Raw genomic sequence first — 23,489 nt, forward strand, 5'->3', positions numbered from 1 at the left:
ATAAAATCAAATAAACATCTACTTCAAGCTAAAAGAATTTCCCATATTTTATGTGTTTACACTGTGAGTTTGTCATTGAGTTCAACAACAACATTTTATCTATCTTTCCACATTTATTAATGCGGATAAATTTATTGACCACAAGAGGGAGCTGATGACCAGCTGTTTGTCACCTGCCTTGTGCACATTTAACCAAATAAAATTGACTTTAAAAATTGCTTTAGTATGAAAATGTTAAAGTATGTGTGATGTTTTGGAAAATAGTCAATCTGAATCTGCAACTTTAATTCTCTGCTGGCACTAAAATATGACTCGAAGAGACAAAACTGAAGTCCAGTTTCCCCATCTGCTCAACTAGGCAGCGTAATCAGACGTAATTGTCCTCAAAACATTCTGCAGATGACAGCTCAGAGACAGACTCATAATGTCGCTTAACAGCACATATTCCAGCCCATAAACAAACAAAACATACAAATGTTGTGATAAAGTGCAAGAATCAAATATGTCCCACAAAATTCACCTGTAAGTCTCCTTCACTTACATTGTATTTATCTTGTAAAAATATTAGCATCTAGAAGTCCTTAATTACTGTATATTACTGTATTTCAGTCATTATTTAGGTGTGTATTGCTTCTGAGTTTTGATACAGAGCTTTTGATACATGGTTTCTGTGTCTGTTGTTGTTGTAGTGTTACTGTAGGTAATCTACTGGATTGATGTTAATAGAGTCAGTTGGAGTGTGAGAGCTGAAGTGCTTTTAATGAAAACCATCATATATACAGTCCAAGACGTTTAGGATTACTGTTGTTTATTTTGAAGGAAATTCTCAATTTTAATTGAACCAAAAGATTATTATTGATACTACATTACTGAAGTATAATACGCTCTGCCATATATATATATATATTGCAGTGTCTTTACCTACAGAATAAGGAATGAGTTTGTACATCCAGTCAACAGAAGCAGAGACACTGCTGGACGTCACACTGTTAAAAACTCTAATAGCAGTAAAGAAGTGTCATTTTCTAAGATTTCATGGATGTTAAAGGTTCTTCATGGAATCATCAATGCCTTTATTTTAAGAGTGTATATGATTGTGTGTTTGTGTTTTCTGTTGTAAGGTGGAGTGAATGTACATGATGGAAATATCTGTGACGTTCCTCCTCACTGGATGTCTGATACAAGGTCTCGTTCTTATAGATTATTCCTCCGCTGAATTAATATTCTGAAAGCATTTTCATGTGAGCTTTGTAAGATTCAAGAGCAAAAAGAGCTGCAGTTTATTCTGCATGTGAACTCTGTGCGATCAGTTCCTCTTGTCTGTGTGTGTTTTAGGAGTTTTTTGTGGTTTTAAAATCAATCTGCTAAAGAGAGTAGAAGCTCTAGAAGGATCCTGTGTTTTCATACCCTGCACATTTGTTATTGATCAACAATATGAACAATATCTCACTGATGCGAAGAGAATATGGTATAAAGACAAAAACATAGTGTTTGACTCCAGTAGCCCCGACACTGGATTGTTAAGAGGAGAAATATTTGGCACTCCTACAGAAAAAAACTGCACCACCCGCTTCAATAATGTTGAGCAGAAAGATATTGGGTCATATTCCTTCAGACTTGAAGGCAAAGTTGGATTGAAACATACCTACACAAACACTGTTGAAATTGTCCTCATAGGTGAGTGTCATATTGTTCATGCTGCTTCTATCTTAATGTAAGTGCAGCACAAGTAGTTTTACCATTTACTGCACTGTTGCTCTTCTAGTTATTTACATATAGACCTTATGTAGCCCCGCCCCTTTTCAGTGCTGCACTCGTTTGTATTTCCACAGCATGAAGATCTTATGGATTTATGAACAAACCGCTTGTTTTAAAATCTTCCCGGTCTACTGGGATTTGTTATGACATCTGCTTCAAACATTACAATGCTCGTGATAACTGTCGTTAACTCTACAATTAATAAATCCACTTCACCAGCTAATTACTCTTCGACAGCGATGCCATAGAAATATACAGAGCTACTGCAAAAACGGAAGATCAAACACAAAATCCTAAAGATGGCTGCACGCTTGTTTCTCTGGTGCATAAGGTCTATAGGAGCTAATGAATCAGAGGTCTCACACATTCACAGAAAATAGCTTACGTCCCCACTGCAAAATTAATCGGATTTTGTGACTGGACATAAATGAAAAATAAATCTACTACTGTACAATACTGTATGATATGATGATGTGATACTGTAATGTTTGTCTGTATCTCTATGTGTTGTAGAGTCTCCACCCAAACCCAGTGAGTCTGTTGAAGGATCAGCAGGAGGTGATGGAGGTGACGGAGGGAAGCTCTGTGAATCTGCGCTGCTCGACTAAGATCTTCTGTTCCTCTCATCCAGCAGTTCTCACGTGGAGCTCGTCTCCTGAACACCTCCTCAACAAGAGCGTCACACAACAGCAGCGTCAGGAGGAGACTGATCTGATCTCTGATCTGATCTTCACTGTAACTCACCGTCATCATTCAGCCACTTTCACCTGCACTGTAACACACCAGCTTCAGCAGAAGATTAAAAAAAACAAAATCACAAAACGAGTCCCGTACGCTACGTGTTCAGTGTAAGACAGGGATTATTTCAATCAATACTGTCTGATCATCTAGAATTAGTGCTGTAAATCATAACAACCGCCTGAATGTTTTTCTCCTTCATTAGATGCTCCTAAAAACACATCTGCGCATGTAAATCCATCTGGTTTTGTTCTGGAGGGTCGTTCAGTGACTCTGAGCTGCAGCAGTGATGCAAACCCACCGGTGCTCAACTACACCTGGTACAGAGACACTGAAGAACCCCTGAAACCAGTGCAGACCGGACAGAACCTGACCATCAACAACACCAACCCGACACACAGCGGATACGTCTGTACAGCTCAGAACACAATCATTAGTATACTGGACTTGAGTATTTACACCACAATATATATTCATATGGTGAAAATGTTTGATGGAGAATCGTTTTTTAAAGAGTGGTAATGGAAGTGTTATAATAGATATTGTAATTGATTCATTTATTAGTTTTGCTTAATTCCTATTTTATGCTCTCAAAATAATAATTTGCTTCTCACACGCTCACATAAAAATACTCTTCACGTGATTCAATAGGTCTAAGATTTAGTGATTAATATGAGAATACTGTCAGGCAGTGGGGTCAGCTGAGCTCCTGACAGCATCTGTAGCAATTTGAACACGTCTCAGTTTGTGAAAAAGAAGCGAAACGTTTACAGCATTACACTTACGATGGAACTGGCCCAGTAGAAGTTAATCAAGTGAGAATCTCGTAATGCAGACTCTAGTGAGTGTGAGAAAAAGGCTGAAGTGTGAAACGTTCACTTTTGTGTTGTTACTTTGCTTGCTTACTTATAACCTACACATGCAACGCTGATTACTGCAATTAATTAATTAATTAATTAACAATGTTCTGCTTCAAAATGTCATGGGAAGTGTAACTTCATTTAACATTTTCTTCTATTAAAATGCCTATTTCAAATTCAATTTTCGAATTCTCACTTTTTAGCAGATATTGTTTTCATTCATCAGGCTCTCAATCGATTTATGAATAAGACTGGGAAATACCGCTCCATTTCACATTGTCCAATGAAATTTCAGCTTGTTGTACCACATTACGATTGGTTGGTTTATTATACATGACAAACGGGCTTCGATGAATTATGTAATCAAATATTTAATTGAAATGACACATTAGCTTTGATTAATGATGAAAAAGGTTTAAAAATCGTGATTGTTTGGCTTGTTTTTTCCTGCCGTCGAGCCTCAGGCATTCACAGAAAGAGCCGTAATGCTCGCGAGATCCGACCTCTGTTGTAAGAAGACGGTTTGATCACAATTATGAATATGGGGTTACTGATATAAACTTATTGTATTTTATTTTTACAATGAGCAGAATAATTTCAAAAAAAAAAAAAAAAAAAAAAAAAAATGTCAGAATGAGAATCTGTCAGTCAAGTCCGAAGCAAGACACACGCCACCCATAGCAACGATCATGGCAACGTCTTGGACCGACAGATACGTAAAAATAAAGAGGACTTTTCCGACTTTCGAACGCTTTGTTACAGTTTTGTACACATTGTCATATTAATTATAATTCAAATGAATTCTGTTTTATTGACCACAATATTATTGATGATAACTGTTGAGAGGGGCACTTTTGATTCATTTTGAAAAAGTGCAGAGGCTCAAGCCCTCAAAGCCCTCCCCTCTGCACATCCTGAGGGGGCCACAAGAGGGCGCAAATAAGCAAAATATTAAGGACTGCTTATTCCGCTCTCTTGTGGCCTCAGAAGGACTAAATCGTGGTTAAAGATACAGGAAAGAAGATATTTGTTTAAATTTGATTTTGTTTTTGACTGTTAGAAAAGAATATTTGTTGTTTTCCTTAATAAATTGGGTCAATAAAACAGTGATTAAATTCAAAACTTTTTTCTATGGTCTTTGATTAAAAGAGGTTAGGCCTCTGAAAATGTTCAATAATGATCCATACCAAATGATATTAAACATTATACCATGATACATTTTTTTAGCTGTATAGTCCAGCCCTGGGCTAAAACCAGGGTAGAAAATGGCCCTTTATTTCTAAATGATGACAATTTTTGATGAAAAAAAAAAATCATACTAACATTATAAGTGCAACTCAGGAAAAAATATAAAATAATTGACAAATGCAGTTAATGACCCCTTTAAAAGTTATTTTATTTTTTAGGTTTTTAATGACTTTATTTTTAATTAAAAAGTGACACAGAGAGTAAAAAACAGGAAAATCATCAGGAAATCCTTGGTGGCGCTGTGCTGGTGCTATGAACATTTCTGACGGGGTTTTTGTCCCAGCAATCCCTGGCCTAGCAGCACCACTGCTTGCAACAGAGTTATAAAGTCTGAATTATGAGATATAAAATTGCAATTGCGAGGGAAAAGTCAGAATTGTGAGATAAAAAGTCACAATTAACTTTTTATTCCGTGGCAGAAACAAGCTTTCCTGCATTTTATCATCGGTGTCACGATTAGAGACACAAACAGGATACAAACAGCATTATTTTGCAGAAATCTGTTCTGCTTTCAGTTTCTTGGGTAAGAAAGAATCTACCAGCTATTTAGTACTGAACTTCCTATGTTTTTTACTGTAATACTATATATCTTGATATATAATAGCCAACCTTAAAAAGTAAGAAACGCAAAGAAATAAAATGATAATGTTTTATTAACTGCTGTATAGTGTTTTAGGACTGTGGATTTTAAATGTGATTCAACACTTATTCCTGAATAATCTGAGAATTATTATTTCTACACTGGATCTCACAAGACGTTTCAAGTAAATATAAAGAAATGTTTTTTTGAATATTATCCAGTAAGCTTCATATTGATTTGGATATATTACCCAGACTGGCTGTTATTTTGTTCTAACTGAAATGGGAAGTGGTATAAACTCTAATAGCAGTAAAGACGTGTCGTTTTCACACACAGCTCTCTCTCTATCCAGTGTAAAAGCGTCACAGTCGAGCGCTGCAGCTCTTTCACTCATCTCTGGTAAGTCATTTACACACTAAAACTTCTGTCCTTTTGAGATTTTCAGTGTTTTGACGCTCTGAGGTTGTAAACATGTTCAAGATGAGCAGGTCCTGTTTTTAATCTTTCTAAAAAGATTTGATTTAGTAGCCTGTATTTTTTCTCATGACATTAGAAATAATATGAGTTTACACCAACAGCTAAAAATGTATACAAAAGTTAAAAAAGGAAATAACTGTAAAAAGTTTATACACTTAAAAATAAAGGTTCCAAAAGGGGTTTTTTTTTTTTTTTTCCACAGCGATTTCATAGAACAATTCATGGTTCCCTGAAGAACTTTTCACTGAACACTTCTTAAAAGAACCATTTTTTCGTAATATGAAGAATAATCTAAAGAACATTTTCTAATATAAAGAACTTTTGTGGAATGGAAAGATTTCATGGATGTTAAAGGTTCTTCATGGAATCATCAATGCCAATAAGAGTCTTTATTTTAAGAGTGTATATGATTGTGTGTTTGTGTTTTCTGTTGTAAGGTGGAGTGAATGTACATGATGGAAATATCTGTGACGTTCCTCCTCACTGGATGTCTGATACAAGGTCTCATTCTTATAGATTATTCCTCCGCTGAATTAATATTCTGAAAGCATTTTCATGTGAGCTTTGTAAGATTAAAGAGCAATAAGAGCTGCAGTTTATTCTGCATGTGAACTCTGTGTGATCAGTTCCTCTTGTCTGTGTGTGTTTTAGGAGTTTTTTGTGGCTTCAGTATCAGTCTGCCGAAGAGAGTAGAAGCTCTACAAGGAGCCTGTGTTTTCATACCCTGCACATTTAATATTGAACAACAATATGAACAATATCTCACTGATGCAAAGAGAAAATGGTATAAAGACAAAAACATAGTGTTTGACTCCAGTAGCCCCGACACTGGATTGTTAAGAGGAGAAATATTTGGCACTCCTACAGAGAAAAACTGCACCACTCGCTTCGATAATGTTAAGCAGAAAGATAATGGGTCATATTCCTTCAGACTTGAAGCCAGTGATAAATTAAAACATACCTACAAAACTGTTAAAATTGTCATCATAGGTGAGTGTCATATTGTTCATGCTGCTTCTATCTTAATGTAAGTGCAGCGCAAGTAGTTTTACCATTTACTGCACTGTTGTTCTTCTAGTTATTTATCTATAGACCTTATGTAGCCCCGCCCCTTTTCAGTGCTGCACTCCTTTGTATTTCCACAGCATGAAGATCTAATGGATTTATGTTTTAAAATCTTCCCGGTCAGCTGGAATTTGTTATGACATCCGCTTCAAACATTACAATGCTCATGATAACTGTCGTTAACTCTACAATTAATAAATCCACTTCACCAGCTAATTACTCTTCGACAGCGATGCCATAGAAATATACAGAGCTACTGCAAAAACGGAAGATCAAACACAAAATCCTAAAGATGGCTGCACGCTTGTTTCTCTGGTGCATAAGGTCTATAGCAGCTAATGAATCAGAGGTCTCACACATTTACAGAAAATAGCTTACGTCCCTAATGCAAAATGAGTTGGATAGTGTGACTGCACATAAAGGGAAAATAAATCTACTACTGTACAATACTGTATGATATGATGATCCATGTGATACTGTAATGTTTGACTGTATCTCTGTGTTGTAGAGTCTCCACCCAAACCCACAGTGAGTCTGTTGAAGGATCAGCGGAAGGTGACGAAGGTGATGGAGGGAAGCTCTGTGAATCTGCGCTGCTCGACTAAGATCTTCTGTTCCTCTCATCCAGCAGTTCTCACATGGAGCTCGTCTCCTGAACACCTCCTCAAGGAGAACGTCACACAACAGCAGCGTCAGGAGGAAACTAAGCTGATCTCTGATCTGATCTTCACTGTAACTCACCGTCATCATTCAGCCACTTTCACCTGCACTGTAACACACCAGCTGCAGCAGAAGATCACAAAATCACAAAACGAGTCCCGTACGCTACGTGTTCAGTGTAAGACAGGGATTATTTCAATCAATACTGTCTGATCATCTAAAATGTAAATCATAACTGTAAGCTGTAAATCATAACAACCGCCTGAATGTTTTTCTCCTCCATTAGATGCTCCTAAAAACACATCTGCGCATGTAAATCCATCTGGTTTTGTTCTGGAGGGTCGTTCAGTGACTCTGAGCTGCAGCAGTGATGCAAACCCACCGGAGCTCAACTACACGTGGTACAGAGACACTGAAGAACCCCTGAAACCAGTGCAGACCGGACAGAACCTGACCATCAACAACACCAACACGACACACAGCGGACGATACGTCTGTACAGCTCAGAACAAACACGGCGCTCAGAACGCATCAGTGCAGCTGGACGTCCAGTGTGAGTATCAAGAGTCTGTTCTGATTTACTCACTTATGATAAACATGGTCGGCATCATTTCTAGTAGGCTACAACGTAATTGCTCTTCAAAACGGTCTGTTTTCCCCTGCCATCGTTAGTTGAAGCTGTGTGTCAACAAGGCACGGCTGCAGAGTGTGAGTTGCTCCGTCTCACACGCAGCCTCAGAGGGAGAGAAATTCTCCAGTAGAGAATAGAGTTTATAGTAGAGTTTATCTATACAACGCAGGCTTGTATAATAATTTAGCTGCTGGGCTCGATACCAGGTTTTGGTACCTGCGCATACCTTAACTTAGCCTAAACTACAGCTGGTTAAAGGCTTGCACACCCCGTCCATGTGCAGGACGATCCGCGTGTACAACAGGGCATGTGTGAGTGACTTGAGAGCTTCAAAACAGCAGTCCACTAAATCCGTTTTTCCGCGCTCACGCACAAAGGAGTATACTTTGAAAAGCTTGCGTGCTCAACTGTGCGCAAGATGCAGCGGAACGCGGAAAATGAAGTATAACTGGTCATTTATGCCGGTGGAATGGCAATCGCGCCTGCCTATTAATTGGCCTAAATTGCAGCACAATCGACCGATGCCAATTAATTAAAAAATGCCAAAAATTGGCCCGATATATCGGCCGGCCGATCAATCGGTCGACCTCTAATCACTAGTTTATGTTCAAGTTTCGTCAAGTCAAGCCAAGCCAAGCCAAGCCATGCCAAGTCTTTATGTTGTATCTTTTCATGTCGGGATTTTCAATAAATTGCACATGGGTTCAAATCAACTTGCCTTTAGTGGACTTTCTGTTAAAAATATAAACATTATAGCATATTTAAGCTGAAATGACATACTGCATGACATGGAGGCGCTGGCGCGATCACTTGCATTTTTTCCCTAATAACAGCAGAAACAACTTAAAATACTCTGTCATTTTTGGTCATACAGATAAGAGTAATTCATTCGAAAGAGTCTACTTTTATTTGTATAATCTCACAATAACAAGAAAACATTGTGCCTTTGTAAAATAAAGAAAAAAATAAAATAAAGATGCGCTTTCTGCTGTCTCGTTCTCTGTGAACTGGAGCGCGTCAAAAAAAATAACCAAAACTCAGTGTATACTTGCCTCACAGACATGAGAAATATATCTATAGAAAGCTTGAAAAATGTCAAGCGATTGTCAACTATTTCAAGTGGAAAACAAATATTCTCAGATTATGCAATCCATATGAAACGTGCATATAGGCGTGTCCACTACTGCGGAGATGACACAACCGATCTCTGCAGCTGAAAACACAGAAAACATTATCAATAAATTATTAAAATTGCTGTTTTTTCACAACACATTCATAATCATTACTTTTGCCAGTGCGCTGTGGCAAGCTTGTGCGCTTGAGTGTTGATTAGGCTGTGTATTATATATAGGCAATTAAAGGCTCATTATTGGGATTTATGACTTTATATATTATATTTTATACTTTATATATTTATATAACATGTGTGATTAGTCGACTAATCACTTAAATAAATGACTACTAGTTGACAAGAAAAATCTTTAGTTGAGGGCAGCCTTAATATACAATAAACATTACTTTGTTAATCTATAATTTGTAGTCTTTTAAACTGCTGACCCTTTTTACATGGAATAAAAAAAATGAGGGAAGGAGCTCACATTATTGTGAATTCCTACAGAATTTTTTTTTAAAACTAATTTCTTACCATACTTACGTTAGTGTTTTTTCATAGCATTTAAAGACTTTACTATTATTCAAAAAATGTGATGGCCTAAATGCTTTTCTCCTTCATTAGATGCTCCTAAAAACACATCTGCGCATGTAAATCCATCTGGTTTTGTTCTGGAGGGTCGTTCAGTGACTCTGAGCTGCAGCAGTGATGCAAACCCACCGGAGCTCAACTACACCTGGTACAGAGACACTGAAGAACCCCTGAAACCAGTGCAGACCGGACAGAACCTGACCATCAACAACACCAACCCGACACACAGCGGACGATACGTCTGTACAGCTCAGAACAAACACGGCGCTCAGAACGCATCAGTGGAGCTGGACGTCCAGTGTGAGTATCAAGAGTCTGATCTGATTTACTCACAATCACTAGTTTATTAGACTGGAGATTAGGGCTGCATGCAACAAACGATTATTTTGATAATCAATTAATCTAACGATTATTGGAGCGATTAATCGACTAATCGTCGATTATTCACTGGATAATCAGTAGGCTTTGATCCATTGTTCTACTTTTGCAATTAGTTAAAATATTGAGTTATACCCATTTTAAGTAATAAATAAAACAAAGAAATCACTTCAGCTTTTGAAAAAGTATTTTAATGAATTTTGAGCCAAATGAATGGACCAATCTCCTTCAGGTTCTTTCCTCCTCAGAAGTCATCAATAGTCCAACTATTACAATGAGTTGCACTGTGTTTTTATTAAGTCTGGGAATTGTAATAATAACTTTTTAATAAGAGTAAAAATATTAATTTGTAATATTGTGCATATTTTTTGAAAAATGTTCCTCTCTAAAGTTCTTTTTTTTAACAAACTATCGAGTTTATGGTCATTGAATGGATTTCTTTAGGTAAATGCAATGTTTTGTGACATATTGTTTGCAAGCTGTTTTATGTAAGCAATAAGGTACTCGAGGCTGTGCTGTATCGTGAATAAGTCACGGCTGAAGGGCGTTGTTAGGCACGATGCGAAGCGATACAGCACTAGCCTCGAGTACCTTATTGCTTTTTTAAAACGGTTACCACACAATACAAATATTAAAGCCAAAAATATGTATCAATGCAACTTTCATTAAGTAAACTTTCACTAAAGCCTTCCTTCCGCCAGAAAAAATAGTCTCTGACCGTGAACAGCAACAGAAGTTACATTACTACGCCATTAGATGGCAGCAAAGGCTGTCTTTATGAGTGTGTCAGTCAGTAGCGAAGACTTTTACATTGAAAAGACTGAATTGTTGTGAACACGGAACAAGACGCAACTGACAAATGCTTTGACTAGCGCTGTCAGTCAAAGGAAAACATTTTAACTGTTAAAAAGACAGGATAATACATCGGACATTTAAACAGATTTTTTATTATGAACATAGGACTGACCTGAAGGAAAATGCTAAATCTGAATGTAGGTAATAAACTCGCTCACTTAATCTTTTTCTCACAATACTCTTCTACATAATACAGTAAGCTTCAATGAACAATATCAATTGAGAATATACAGTTTATGTTGCTAAGAGTGGTTGCTAAGTGTGGTATATACTGTTTCACACAGACACAACTGGACTTTCAGCACTGAAAAGACACTATTAAGGTGTTGCAAAAACCACAAAAGCAAGTTTAAATGATGTAAACTTGATGTATAACTTAAGTTGAAGACCATTTTATTATATAAACTACAGAGCATTCTATATGGTTTAATATCTTATATGAAGGGTGCATACAGGCAGTCTTAAACAAAAATTTCAGTATAAAAGATTTCAGTATAAAACCTTTGTGAAACTGCACTGATGCCAGTGAAATTGCAAGAAGCTGTCAATAGCCCTTTTCATTATTCTAATGCAATGTGATTAAATGCTGGGGTACGAGACAAGATGATTTTCTGTGGTAACCGACATCTCAAATTCTCTAAAATTCCTTGAACATCACAGAGTCAGTTGCTGTTCGGTAAAAAGTCATGGGAAAATATGATTAGATGAGTAATATAAGACTGAATGTGGAGGGAAAAAATATTCACATTTGCACATCTCTAAAATTGTACTTGTGTTAAAAGATGTGTAAAAAAAAAAAAAAAAGTGTCAGAACCACAATACATTTTATTACATGCAAATATTAAAGACTAAAAGCAGAATATGTGATGGTTCACACAGAAATGAAAATTCAGTCAATTCTCATTTGTCTACATGTCGTTCTAAACCGGTATGACACTTTCTTTTTGAGAAAGATATTGTCTCACTTTTTTTTTTTTTTTTCAGTGGGGTTCCTAACGTTCTTTAATGTATACTATACATTGACTATACATCGTGGCCATATCTGTGGACTTTCATTCTGTTCACAAAACAGAACACAGAGTATACAAAGACATGTCCTATTTCAGGTTTATCTTTAATAGTAAGCATTTTATGTTCTTATATTTAGTCTTTTCACTCCAAAATGTCTGTTTTTAGTGGTAAGAAAACTGATTGGGTGTCTACAACATGGAATAACATCTGTGAATCTCAGTAACAAACATTCCTAAGCAACCAGTAGTGGAAACACCCACTAGCAGACGCTACACTCTGGAGCAGGATTAGTGCTGCTTTTGGCATCATTAACCCTGCATTTCGGTGCCACTTGTGCATTGTGAAATGATGTATGTTAGAATGTTACGGCTTGATGCTTAGCAACCAACAGCCAATCCGCATGGCTCAAATTCACATGCTTTGGACAGTCACAGGCGTTGTATAAACAGTAGTTTAGCGTTTGAAGTGAAATTGTCAAATGGTGACAAAAAGAAGAGACCATTTAATTCTTACCTTTATAGTCCGAAAAGCCAATTCAGGATAAACTTGATAGTTCCATCAACAATATATGATATGAGGATATGCAATGTGACAACATAAATATGCAAATAAGAATGTTTAGGGTTTAGGAAGGTACAGTGTTTATAAATACCCAGGATTAAATGTTAACCCCAATGTGAAACGTGAAGCAAGATAACCCAAGATTCTGTTAACCCATGTTTTTAGTATGACCCAGGGTTGTGAAAAAAAAAAAAAAAAAAAAAAAAAAAAGTAAAAACGTAAATTATTTCATAATTTACTCATTCTCAAGCCATCCTAGGTGTATATGACTTCTTTCATCTGAACACAATTGGAGTTATATTAAATAACTCCAGGGTTAAAGGTCACCCTTCCACCAAAAACTCAACTCTGTCATGAACGTGCAAACGGCCATTGCCGGAAGCCAGGGATTATAGTTTACAAAGTTTTAAATATGGAACAATTTTCTTACAAAAGCCCATCGCTTTGCTTGAGAAGGCCTTTATTAACCCCCTGGAGCTGTATGGATTACTTTTATGATGGATAGATGCGCTTTTTGGAGCAAAAACTCAGGCGTTATTCAATGCCACTACAAAGCTGGGAAGAGCCAGGATATTATTTAATGGGATGTCTTGAGGGTGAGTAAATTATGGGTTAATTTTTATTTTTGGTTGAGTTATTCCTTTAAGTGCTAGGAAAAACCTACAGGTCCTCAAGCTGTTTTATTTTGCTCAGATCCTACACAGAAGCCACAGTTTATGATCATATTTTCTCTTTCAGTTGCACCCAAAATCTCCAGCTCTTGTAACCAAAGCAGGGAAATCACATGTGTCTGTGAGGCTCATGGGAATCCTTCGCCTACACTAGAGTGGCGTCTATCTGGAAATGTTCTCGCTAACTCTAGAAACACGTCCATCAGCAACGAAACTCCAGGAAACACAAGCTTGAAGAGTGTCCTAATCCACTATCCGCCCCTCACAAACACGGCCGTCCTGCAGTGTTTCAGTGCAAACACTCATGGCACTGCCAGCATCAGCCAAAAGTTTCATCCCGTCACAACAACAACGCCAAAGACAGAGACAGAGACACGTGAGATTCGCTTCTCTGACACGCACAACAACAGCTTTATCTGATCAACACAATGAAATCTCTAGAATAATTTAACCCTTCTGAAAAAGAAGTACACTTAATTTGCATTGAATGTGAGCTTTAAGTACACTACAAAAATCTTAAAAGTTCATCACACTTTTGTATTATTATTTATTATTTTAAAATTATTTTTATTTAAATAATTTTTTATATAATTCTCAGCTTTTCATTACAAACTCACTGCAGTTCCTTCACGAACCCCAGTCTGAGAAACCCTGAAGTAATCTAATGTTTAATGCACTTCATGTTATTGATAACAAAGAATGGAATATATATTCTTTCTTTATTTTTATGTCAATATGGTACAGTATGTGATTTAATGTGATAAACCAGTTAGGTCACAAGTCACTTTCATGCACACAAAAAGTAATCAAATGTAATCTAAAAGTAATCAAAAAGTAGTCGGATTATATTACCTAAAATGTGTAATGTAATGGATTACATTACTAACTACATTTTTGTCATGTAATTTGGAATCAGTTACTAACGGACTACAATTTGTAAGTAATCTACCCAGCACTGATTAAGAGTGGTGAACTACAAAAGACCAAACTCTGAGCAATAAAACACTGCTTTCCAGGTTTCCATCATCCATCTATGCTGCTCGGAGCTGCTGTCGGCGCATTAGCGATGATGATCTTATGCATTATGAAGATCTGCTATGAACGGTGGGTACACCAGACAAATGTGATTTGAGGAAAGTCATTATGATGATTTTTTTCAGAAAACTAGACTTCCATATGCTATTTTGCTTCTCAAGTAAATCTATCTTAATTTAAGAACGTTCAAATATTTGTACTGGAAAAAAAAGACAAAAATAAAGAAAAACATAATTTTTTGCAGTGTAAAGCCAAATAAAGTCAGATCACACATTGATTTGATGATATTTTACTTTACTAGCCTCATCACAAGGAGAATGTGATTCTGATTGACATATATACACTGTAAAACCGAACAGTGAAATTAATAAAATGAAATGAGTTTGTTTCACTCAAATAATAATGAAAGTTCATAGTACTCAGAATTTCATTGTAGTAAGCTGAACTTAATATGATTGAGTTGAGTTGCAGCAGATTTCTAATTCCCAGCATGCTTTGCGTCAGACTGTGTAAATAAATGTTGAAATTAAGTGTTATTTTATGTGCTTTTGCACAAGATTAACATAGGGAGACTTAAGTTTATGTTTAATGTTGTGTTATGTTGGGATTTACGCCCGTTTCACACTGCAAGCTTAAGCGGCGTGTGAGCAGTGCGTGAGCGTAACATCGTTACTGCAGCTGCAGAGACGCGCGAGTATTCACACTGGAAGTGTTTGTACAGCGTCACAGCAGCGGCTCCAAGCTACATATAAAGTGAGCATTTCTTTACAAAGACAGCTATAAATTTGTTTTTTTTAAGTTGGTCATTTATAAACTTGATAGTCTTGAAAGTTTGTTAAAGGAACACTCCACTTTTTTTGAAAATAGGCTCATTTTCCAACTCCCCTAGAGTTAAACAGTTGAGTTTTACCGTTTCCGAATTCATTCAGCCGATCTCCGGGTCTGGCGGTAGCACTTTTAACATAGCTTAGCAAAGATCATTGAATCTGATTAGACCGTTAGCATCTCGCTCAAAAATGGCCAATGAGTTTCGATATTTCTCCTATTTAAAACTTGACTCTTCTGTAGTTACATTGTGTACTAAGACCGACGGAAAATGAAAAGTTGCAATGAAAAACAGGCGCTGCAAAGTTCCTTGATTATTACGCAACTTTAATTTTTCCGTCGGTCTTAGTACACGATGTAACTACAGAAGAGTCAAGTTTTAAATAGGAAAAATATCAAAACTCTTTGATCATTTTTGAGCAAGATGCTAGCGGTCTCATCAGATTCAATGAACTATGCTAAGCTATGCTAAAAGTGGTACCGCCAGACCCGGAGATTGGCTGAATGGATTCGAAAACGGTAAAACTCGACTGTTTAACTCTAGGGGAGTTGGAAAATGAGCTTATTATCAAAAAAAGTGGAGTGTTCCTTTAACATGGGGAGGTGTACAACATTCACATATAAACATAAATAAATAAATAAATAAAAATAAATAAATAAAAGCCTTGTGTCATCCATTGCTGCACATGAATGAGGTAAGCTTTGTGTTTTACATCATCTGCCGCGTGCACGTTTACAAGACAGCGAACTCTGCGAAAAAAGCCAGCAAACTCGGGTTTGCTTTAGGAATGCTGCAGCCTATATATCTCTCTGTGTAATAACTAAAATAATGTTTATATATCATATTTTCTGGCTAGTTTACTTTAGTTTTTTATAATATACCATACTTTGGTGTATTATAAAACTGAATAAACTGAATAATTAAAAACAAAAATAGACTCGGCGCCGAAACCCCCGCTTCACTGCTGCTCACGCGACGCTCCTGCTGCCGGTGTGAATGCACTCATTGATTAACATGCACGGCGAAAAAAAATGCGCACTGCTCACGCGCTGCTTACGCTTGCAGTGTGAAACTGGCGTTACAGGGGGTTCTGTTATGATAGTTTTGAAGGTTTATCACTGTGGTGAAGAGTAGAGCCTGTGGTTAGGTTGCGAATGGGCTGCAAAAGACTGCATATACTGTATGTTGTTTGTCATTATATACTTGCATGTATATAATCAGTCTCTTTGATAATTATATTAGCATGTTTTAAGGCCAGGGTATACTTCACTTTCCGCGCCCGGATGCGTTTCGTGCGCAGTCATGTCCGCGCATCTTTCAAAGTATATTAAACCACGGATGCACGCGGATGATCGAGTTCGACACATGCGCAGTACAATTTTTTTCTATACTCTTACCAGACATCATGTTATCAACGGGACATTCGCTGGGCAGGATCGGAGAAGAAAAATAGTGCATCCACCATTGCAACATAGTTCAAAAGATACACCAAGACAACAGGAATCAAAAACGATGAAGAAAGTTATGCTTCTGAGTTTACTCGTCTTGTTTTTGAATCACTCTTTACACATACTTCTTCGACGACTGCACATTGTGCTCAGTACTGTGCCACTTAATGGACTCTTCTGTCCTGCTTGCGCTTGCGCTGTTGCAAGCGGACAGGGTGTGCAGCCATCCGCGAGCCCTCCGGATGACGAAAATTACGTCATGCGGAAGGTGCACGAACGCGGACGGCCGAACTATACTTTGGGCTTAATTTGCTATGTAACATTTAACCAAGATCTGTGTGATGTTTATGTAAATGAACTGTATGTAATTAACATTATGATGAGAATTGTGGGAGCGAATGTTTGTGGGAATTGTGGGATGCCGGTGACATGATTCTTAATGAGAGACACCTGTGCCGCACACTAGCCCTGCTCCGTTTCCACAGCTCTCAGCCACGCCCCACTTGTAAACAAAAATGTTACGTTCTACTAACTTAAAATGAGTTAGTTTTCTTAAATGTTTTGAGGTAGTAAGTTTCCTGAAATGTTTTGAGTATTCTGAACTTATTGAGTTTTACAGTGTAAAAATCAATTTTTTGATGGCCTCAAAAATGTTTTTTTCAGAAGAAGGAATCCCAAAGCTTCAGGAACCAAACAAGATGACAGATCTGGTTTCATTCTGACTCAAATAGTGAGTTCAACACACTCACACTATTAATTCTCAAAGACATCACAAACAGCACTGATTCAGCTGTGTTTCTGCTCCATCAGGCCACTACTTCCGATGGTGATGATGAGTGTGTTTACGCCGTTACACATAAACCACCAGAATCTCCTCATTATTCCTCCATCGACTTCACGAACGCAGAGCCGCCGTCAGGAGAGATCAGGGGCGTCTCCTCACTGACCGATGAATATGCTGTGGTCCGTCATCGTTCTGCAAGAGACCCAGCATCTGTGACGGACCCCAAGAAAGACCAAAGCCCACCAGATAGCAGGGCGAAGATCACGGATGTGTCATCAGAAGACGCGATTTATGAAAACATGACCCGTCGCTTAGTTGTTTAAAGACAGGAAGAGTTGCGCTGCATCCAAAATCAAATACTTCCCTTCCCTGCTATATAATATGCAAAAAACAGTATGCCAAAAGATACAACTTTGTCATTGCAAACCAGAAGTGCAAATAGTAGCATTGTGCAAATAGACAAAAGTGCAATTATAAAATATGTATCTGAAATAATAAATAAAATGTTTAATAATAAATATATACCTAAAAAAGAGAAAGATAAAAAAAATATATATATATATATATATATATATAGCTCCAATTAGTAGTATAAACCTAGCGGTGTAACGTAGAGTTCAACAGAGTGATGGTTGACAGGAAGAAGCTGGCCCTAAGCCTGCTAGTTCTAGTGCGGATGCTCATGTATCTCTTCCCAGACGGGAGCAATTTAAACAGTTTATGGCTGGGATGAGAGGATTCTCTTATGATTTTATGAGCTCTGCGCAAACACCTTCTGTGGTGAAGATGTTCAATTCCTGTTAATTGAGTGCCAGTCATTAGTTGGGCAGTATTCACTACCTTTTGCAGAGCTTTTCTTTCACTCACGTTGCAGCTGCCATACAACTCTGTAAGGGGATTAGTCAGAATACTTTCAATAACACAACGATAAAAGTTTGTGAGAATCTGTGGGGATAGATGGGCTTTCTTGAAGCTCTTAGAAAATACAGACGCTGATGCACTTTCCCAACCAGGAATGAAGTGTTCTTCCGCCACGACAGATCTTCAGATATATGGAAACCTAGGAACTTAAAGTTGGAAACCCGTTCTATTTCAGTCCATTGATGTAGGTAGGACAGTGTCTACTACATTTCGATGTCTGAAAGTCCACAATCAGCTCTTTGGTTTTCACAGCATTAAGACTGAGGTTGTTGGTGGAACACCATGCTGCCAGGTTTTGGATCTCCTCCCTCCTCATCGTTGTTACTGATCCAACCCAACACTGTGGTATCATCTGCATACATGATGAAGATGTTAGAGTTATATAGAGGCACACAGTCATGGGTAAACAGAGAGTAGAGTACTGGACTCAACACACAACTCTGTGGGACACCGGTGTTCAGGATGAGAGTTGAGGACATGTGACTGCTCAACCTCACAGACCGAGGTCGATTGGTAAGAAAATTCAGAATCCATCTGCATATGGAGGTGCAAATACAGAGGTCCTTGAGCTTAATGATCAGTTTAGTGGGAATGTGTGTTCAGTTTTAAATGCGGAACTAAAATCAATGAACAGCATCCATAAGTATGTATTATTATTATTATTATTATTACCTAGGTGTGTGAGGGCTGAATGAAGAGCAGTAGAAATGGCATCCTCTGTCGACCTATTCGAGCGATAAGCAAACTGGTATGGGTCCAGTGTAGATGGTAAGCCTGATATGAAGTGACTCAGAACCAGTTTCTCAAAGCACTTCATAATAATGGGCTTAAGTGCAACAGGGCGGAAATCATTCAGGCACGCTGCCATAGAGTGCTTAGGCACAGGTATAATGATAGTTGCCTTCAGACATGTAGGAACAGTAGCCTGGACCAGTGACTGATTGAAGATGTCATTAAAGACCTGTGTCAGTTGTTCAGCACAGGCTCTAAGCACATGCCCAGGTATACCGCCAGGACCAACTGCCTTACGTGCATCCACTCTGCTTAGTGCGGAGTACAGATCTGTTGTAGATAGTGAGAAGGGATGGTCAGCAGTGATCAGCGGAGCAGTGACTTTCAATAACAGTCGAGTTTGTGCACCAAGATTTATTAACATACATCTCACAAAAGTGAGTACACCCCTCACATTTGTTGTTCTCAAGGGACAATACTATAGAAATGAAAATTGGATATACTTTAGAGTAGACAATGTGCAGCTTGTATAACAGTATAGATTTACTGTCCTCTAAAAATAACTCAACATACAGCCATTATTGTCTAAATAACTGGAAACAAAAGTGAGTACACCCTAAGTGAACATGTCAAAACTGTGTCCAAAGTTGTTATTTAGCACTGCCTTAATCCTCCTGGGCATGGAATTCACCAGAGCTGCACAGGTTGTTGCTGGGATCCTCTTCCACTCCTCCATAATGACATCACGGAGCTGCTGGATGTTAGACACATGGCGCTTCTCTACCTTCCGCTTGAGGATGCCCCACAGGTGCTCAATAGGGTTCAGGTCTGGAGACATACTTGGCCACTCCATCACTTTCACCTTCCCCTTCCTCAGCAAGGCAGTTGTCGTCTTGGCGGTGTGTTTGGGGTCATTATCATGTTGGAAAACTGCCATTCGGCCCAGTTTCTGAAGGGATGGCATCATGTTCTGCTTCAGAATGTCATAGTACATGTTGGAATCCATGTTTCCCTCAATGAAGCGCAGCTCCCCAGTCCCAGCAGCACTCATGCAGCCCCAGACCATGATGCTACCACCACCACCATGCTTGATTGTAGGCAAGACACAGTTTTCTTGGTACTCCTCACCAGGGCGTCGCCACACATGCTGGACACCATCTGAGTCAAACAAGTTTATCTTAGTCTCATCAGACCACAGGACATGGTTCCAGTAATTCATGCTCTTGGACAGGTTGTCTTCAGCAAACTGTTTGCGGGCTTTCTTGTGAGCCAGCTTCAGAAGAGGCTTCCTTCTGGGATGATGGTCATGCAAACCGACTTCTTGCAGTGTGTGGCGTATGGTCTGAGCACTGACAAGCTGACCTCCTGCTTCTGCGACCTCTAAAGCAATGCTGGCAGCACTCATGCATCTGTTTTTGAAGCCAGCTTCTGCACCTGACGCACAGCACGAGGACTCAACATCTTTGGCCTTTTCCGAGTGGAACCCGGCCACTGTACGACCCTGGCCACTGTGCTGTAACTCAGTTTCATGGTGTTATCGATCTTCTTATAGCCTAGGCCATCTTTGTGGAGAGCAACAATTCTAATTCTCAAATCCTCAGAGAGTTCTTTGCCATGAGGTGCCATGTTGAACATCCAGTGATCAGTATGAGAGAATTGTACTCAAAGCACCAAATTTTAACTGCTCTAAAACAAGATACACACATTTGTATGGTCCTGTCAAGCAGACAAACACATGAACATAATGAATAGGACATGTGGCTTTGCATGGTTAAACGACATACAGCTGTTATCACTTAGGGTGTACTCACTTTTGTTGCCAGCTATTTTGACAATAATGGCTGTATGTTAAGTTATTTTCAGAGGAAAATAAATCTATACTGCTATACAAGCAGCACATTGACTACTCTAAAATATATCTAAGTTTCATTTCTCTAGTATTGTCCCTTGAGAAGATACTAAAATGGTTGCTGAAATGTGAGGGGTGTACTCACTTTTGTGAGATACTGTAAGTGCACAGACCTCCTCCTTGGCTCTTACCAGAGTTCATTGTAGTTCTGTATGCCCGGAAAACATTGCAACCCTCCAGCTCAATTGCGCTGCGTATGTTATTATTGAGCCATGTTTCCGTGAAGATCATGATATTACAGTCCGTAATCCATTTGTGTGTTGCCATCCACAGTCGTAGTTCGTCCATTTTATTCATCAGAGATCTTACGTTTGAAAAAAGGATGCTCGGGAGAGATGGTTGATGCGGGTTAAGCTTTAGCCTCGCTCTAAGGCCACCCCATTCCCCAGCCTTTGGTTACGGTCGCAACGGCGATGCTGAGTCCTGTCTGCCGGGTGATCCGCAGTCCACGGTGTCCTTGCAATTATCCGAGGAAGTTTAATGTTATGTAATGCTGCATCTGTGCAACTATGACCAATGTCTATTAATGCCTGTGGACTGCATGAAATATGCGCAAGGCTATTTTGAATGAATAAACTTGCGACAAGTACAAAAATAACTACTACAACACGAAATCTGGAGACACGCTGGGCCTCGTGCTGTACACGTGCCGCCATCTTGCCGTATGGCTAAATAAAGCAGTATGTCAGAAAATACAAAGTACTCAAAAAACAAGTACCCGGATGACCAACTACTTCTGAAGTGCACATTCGATGAACACTTTACTATCACATGACACGGCAGAGGCAGTGAAGCGATGCAACTGAGGCTGTAGGTCACATGACAGTGACAACAAGTCACATGATAGTACCTACTCAGATAGTGTGCGATTTCGGACACACCGTTGGTCAGTGCAGGTGTCAGTCTCAGTGCAGGTGTTGTTGAACAGTAAAGGCCTGTTCACATTAACACTGTTTCTACACCGGACGTGACCATTTTCATTTGTGTTGCAACAGCTAAAAGCCGTCTACACTGGACGTCCACACCACAACTATAATGTTGTAAATGCCCTTTTTTGAGTGGAAGGAAAAACATGCCGTTTTCATGCATGTTTCTTTAAATGCAAATGAGCTGCTGCTCCCCACCCTGCTTTTCAGAAGAGGGCGGAGCCTGTACAACTCAGATGATCTGCCAAAAATTAACATAAGAGTAGGGGGAAATTTGAAACCACTCGTTTGGAGAGACTGTTTATGATTTATGGGGATTTTTACCATTATAGGCTGGTTGTTGTTCAAACACCTTATAAAAGTGAATTTTGCATAATAGGTCCCCTCTAAAGAGCTCAAACATTTTAAGTGGTAGACAACAAAACTGCAGAGCACACATACAGTATAATAAACAGAACAATATCGTTATAGTTATCGTTCTTGGTGTGAACGGACCTTAAGACTGAACCAAAACCTTCAAATCTTTATGCACGTCACACACCACAGAAGGATTTTTAGAGCGATTTAAAGGATATAATATAATATTAACAAAGTATTGTTCATTGTTTGTTCATGTTTACTAATGTTAACAAGTGAAAACTTACTGAAAAGTGTTACCAAAATAAGATGTTAAGCTTGTGGCCTTTGGTCAGAGATTTTACAGAAAATATAGGAGTCAAAAGTTCATTTCAGTAAAATAACATGAGTTTGAACTTTTCTTACCAGATCAGCAGTGGGAAACGTACTTGACCTCAACGTGTTGTTTATGTTGCACATTATTTGTGATTGTGAATATCGTCAGCTTCTTCTCGTGTCACGCTTTCAGAAACACCTTTAAAAATAAGAGCTCCTTCTGGAAGGACAAAACATTTCTTTTTAAAACATTATTTTTATAATTATACACAAATGTCTTTATTTTCTATTCAAAATATATTTGTATTACTATTGTTTTAAAAGGATCATAGATGTATATATCAATATGAAAATAAATGGTGCCTTTGTGTTCAAAACTTCTAAGTGATCATCTTTATCCATGTCAATATATTGCTCTTTCAAAACTAATGGCAGGTAAAATTGCAGGCCATTTTGTAGCATGTCTCATGAATCAGCACTCAAAATATACGCAGCTCTATAATCACGTCAACAATCATGCACTACTTTAATGTGAGCAATTCATAGGCTAAAACCCATCGACAGCAATGAAGGGGAAGTGAAACACACTTACAAACAAGGACAAGTGCAAAATGGGAAACAAATTAATGTGGGTTCAAACCACTTACCTCACGTGACCACATTGAGAAGTGCGCGCCCGCAGCAGTATGCATGCTGTTCAGTTATGTTAAACACAGGTATGTTTCGCCCTCCTGTGGTGATTTTTGTGAATTACACCGTTGCAAAACGATTCTAATTAACTAAAGAGTTTCGCCCTCCCGTGTTGATTTTCATTCAACACAAGAGGGCGACATTAAATGGGATTTTTCTTCTGTCCTCCTGTTAAAATACATTTATATACACAAAAGACCAGACTTCCACATTCAAAGGCAAACAATTCTCTTCTGAGCCACAGAGCTTGTATCCAATGTATGTGTATGAAGTAACTTAGGCTCAGGCTTTGTAAAAGATGGTCACTGCATCTGTGGGATTTAAACATGTTTCTGGTGCTGCTCATCTCTA

At 38.3% G+C, this 23,489-nt stretch overlaps 2 protein-coding genes across 7 annotated transcripts in view; both read left to right on the forward strand.

Annotated features, from left to right (window-relative positions):
- The first annotated feature begins 1,111 nt into the window (after nucleotides 1-1,111).
- LOC127511025 (sialic acid-binding Ig-like lectin 13) lies at nucleotides 1,112-2,382 on the forward strand. Its single transcript, XM_051891305.1, has 3 exons — nucleotides 1,112-1,185; nucleotides 1,336-1,677; nucleotides 2,272-2,382. The coding sequence occupies exons 1-3, from the start codon at nucleotides 1,131-1,133 to the stop codon at nucleotides 2,364-2,366; spliced, it is 492 nt and encodes a 163-aa protein (XP_051747265.1). The 5' UTR covers nucleotides 1,112-1,130; the 3' UTR covers nucleotides 2,367-2,382.
- Nucleotides 2,383-5,502: 3,120 nt separating this feature from the next.
- The window catches only part of si:ch73-177h5.3 (B-cell receptor CD22), a 117,931-nt gene continuing 99,944 nt past the window's right edge, over nucleotides 5,503-23,489 (forward strand). The window contains exons 1-6 of one of the 6 annotated variants that reach the window (XM_051891283.1): nucleotides 5,520-5,583; nucleotides 6,099-6,162; nucleotides 6,313-6,651; nucleotides 7,235-7,564; nucleotides 7,673-7,939; nucleotides 9,753-10,019. In XM_051891283.1, the coding sequence (XP_051747243.1) occupies nucleotides 6,108-6,162; nucleotides 6,313-6,651; nucleotides 7,235-7,564; nucleotides 7,673-7,939; nucleotides 9,753-10,019 (1,258 nt within the window). In that variant the 5' untranslated portion in view covers nucleotides 5,520-5,583; nucleotides 6,099-6,107. Of the gene's footprint in view, nucleotides 5,584-6,098; nucleotides 6,163-6,312; nucleotides 6,652-7,234; nucleotides 7,565-7,672; nucleotides 7,940-9,752; nucleotides 10,020-23,489 lie in introns of those variants that run through there. The other 5 variants (XM_051891284.1, XM_051891288.1, XM_051891286.1 and 2 more) reach the window with 5 other exon arrangements.

This window comes from Ctenopharyngodon idella, chromosome 4 (assembly GCF_019924925.1).
Source record: "Ctenopharyngodon idella isolate HZGC_01 chromosome 4, HZGC01, whole genome shotgun sequence".
In the NCBI taxonomy this organism is placed as follows: domain Eukaryota; kingdom Metazoa; phylum Chordata; class Actinopteri; order Cypriniformes; family Xenocyprididae; genus Ctenopharyngodon; species Ctenopharyngodon idella.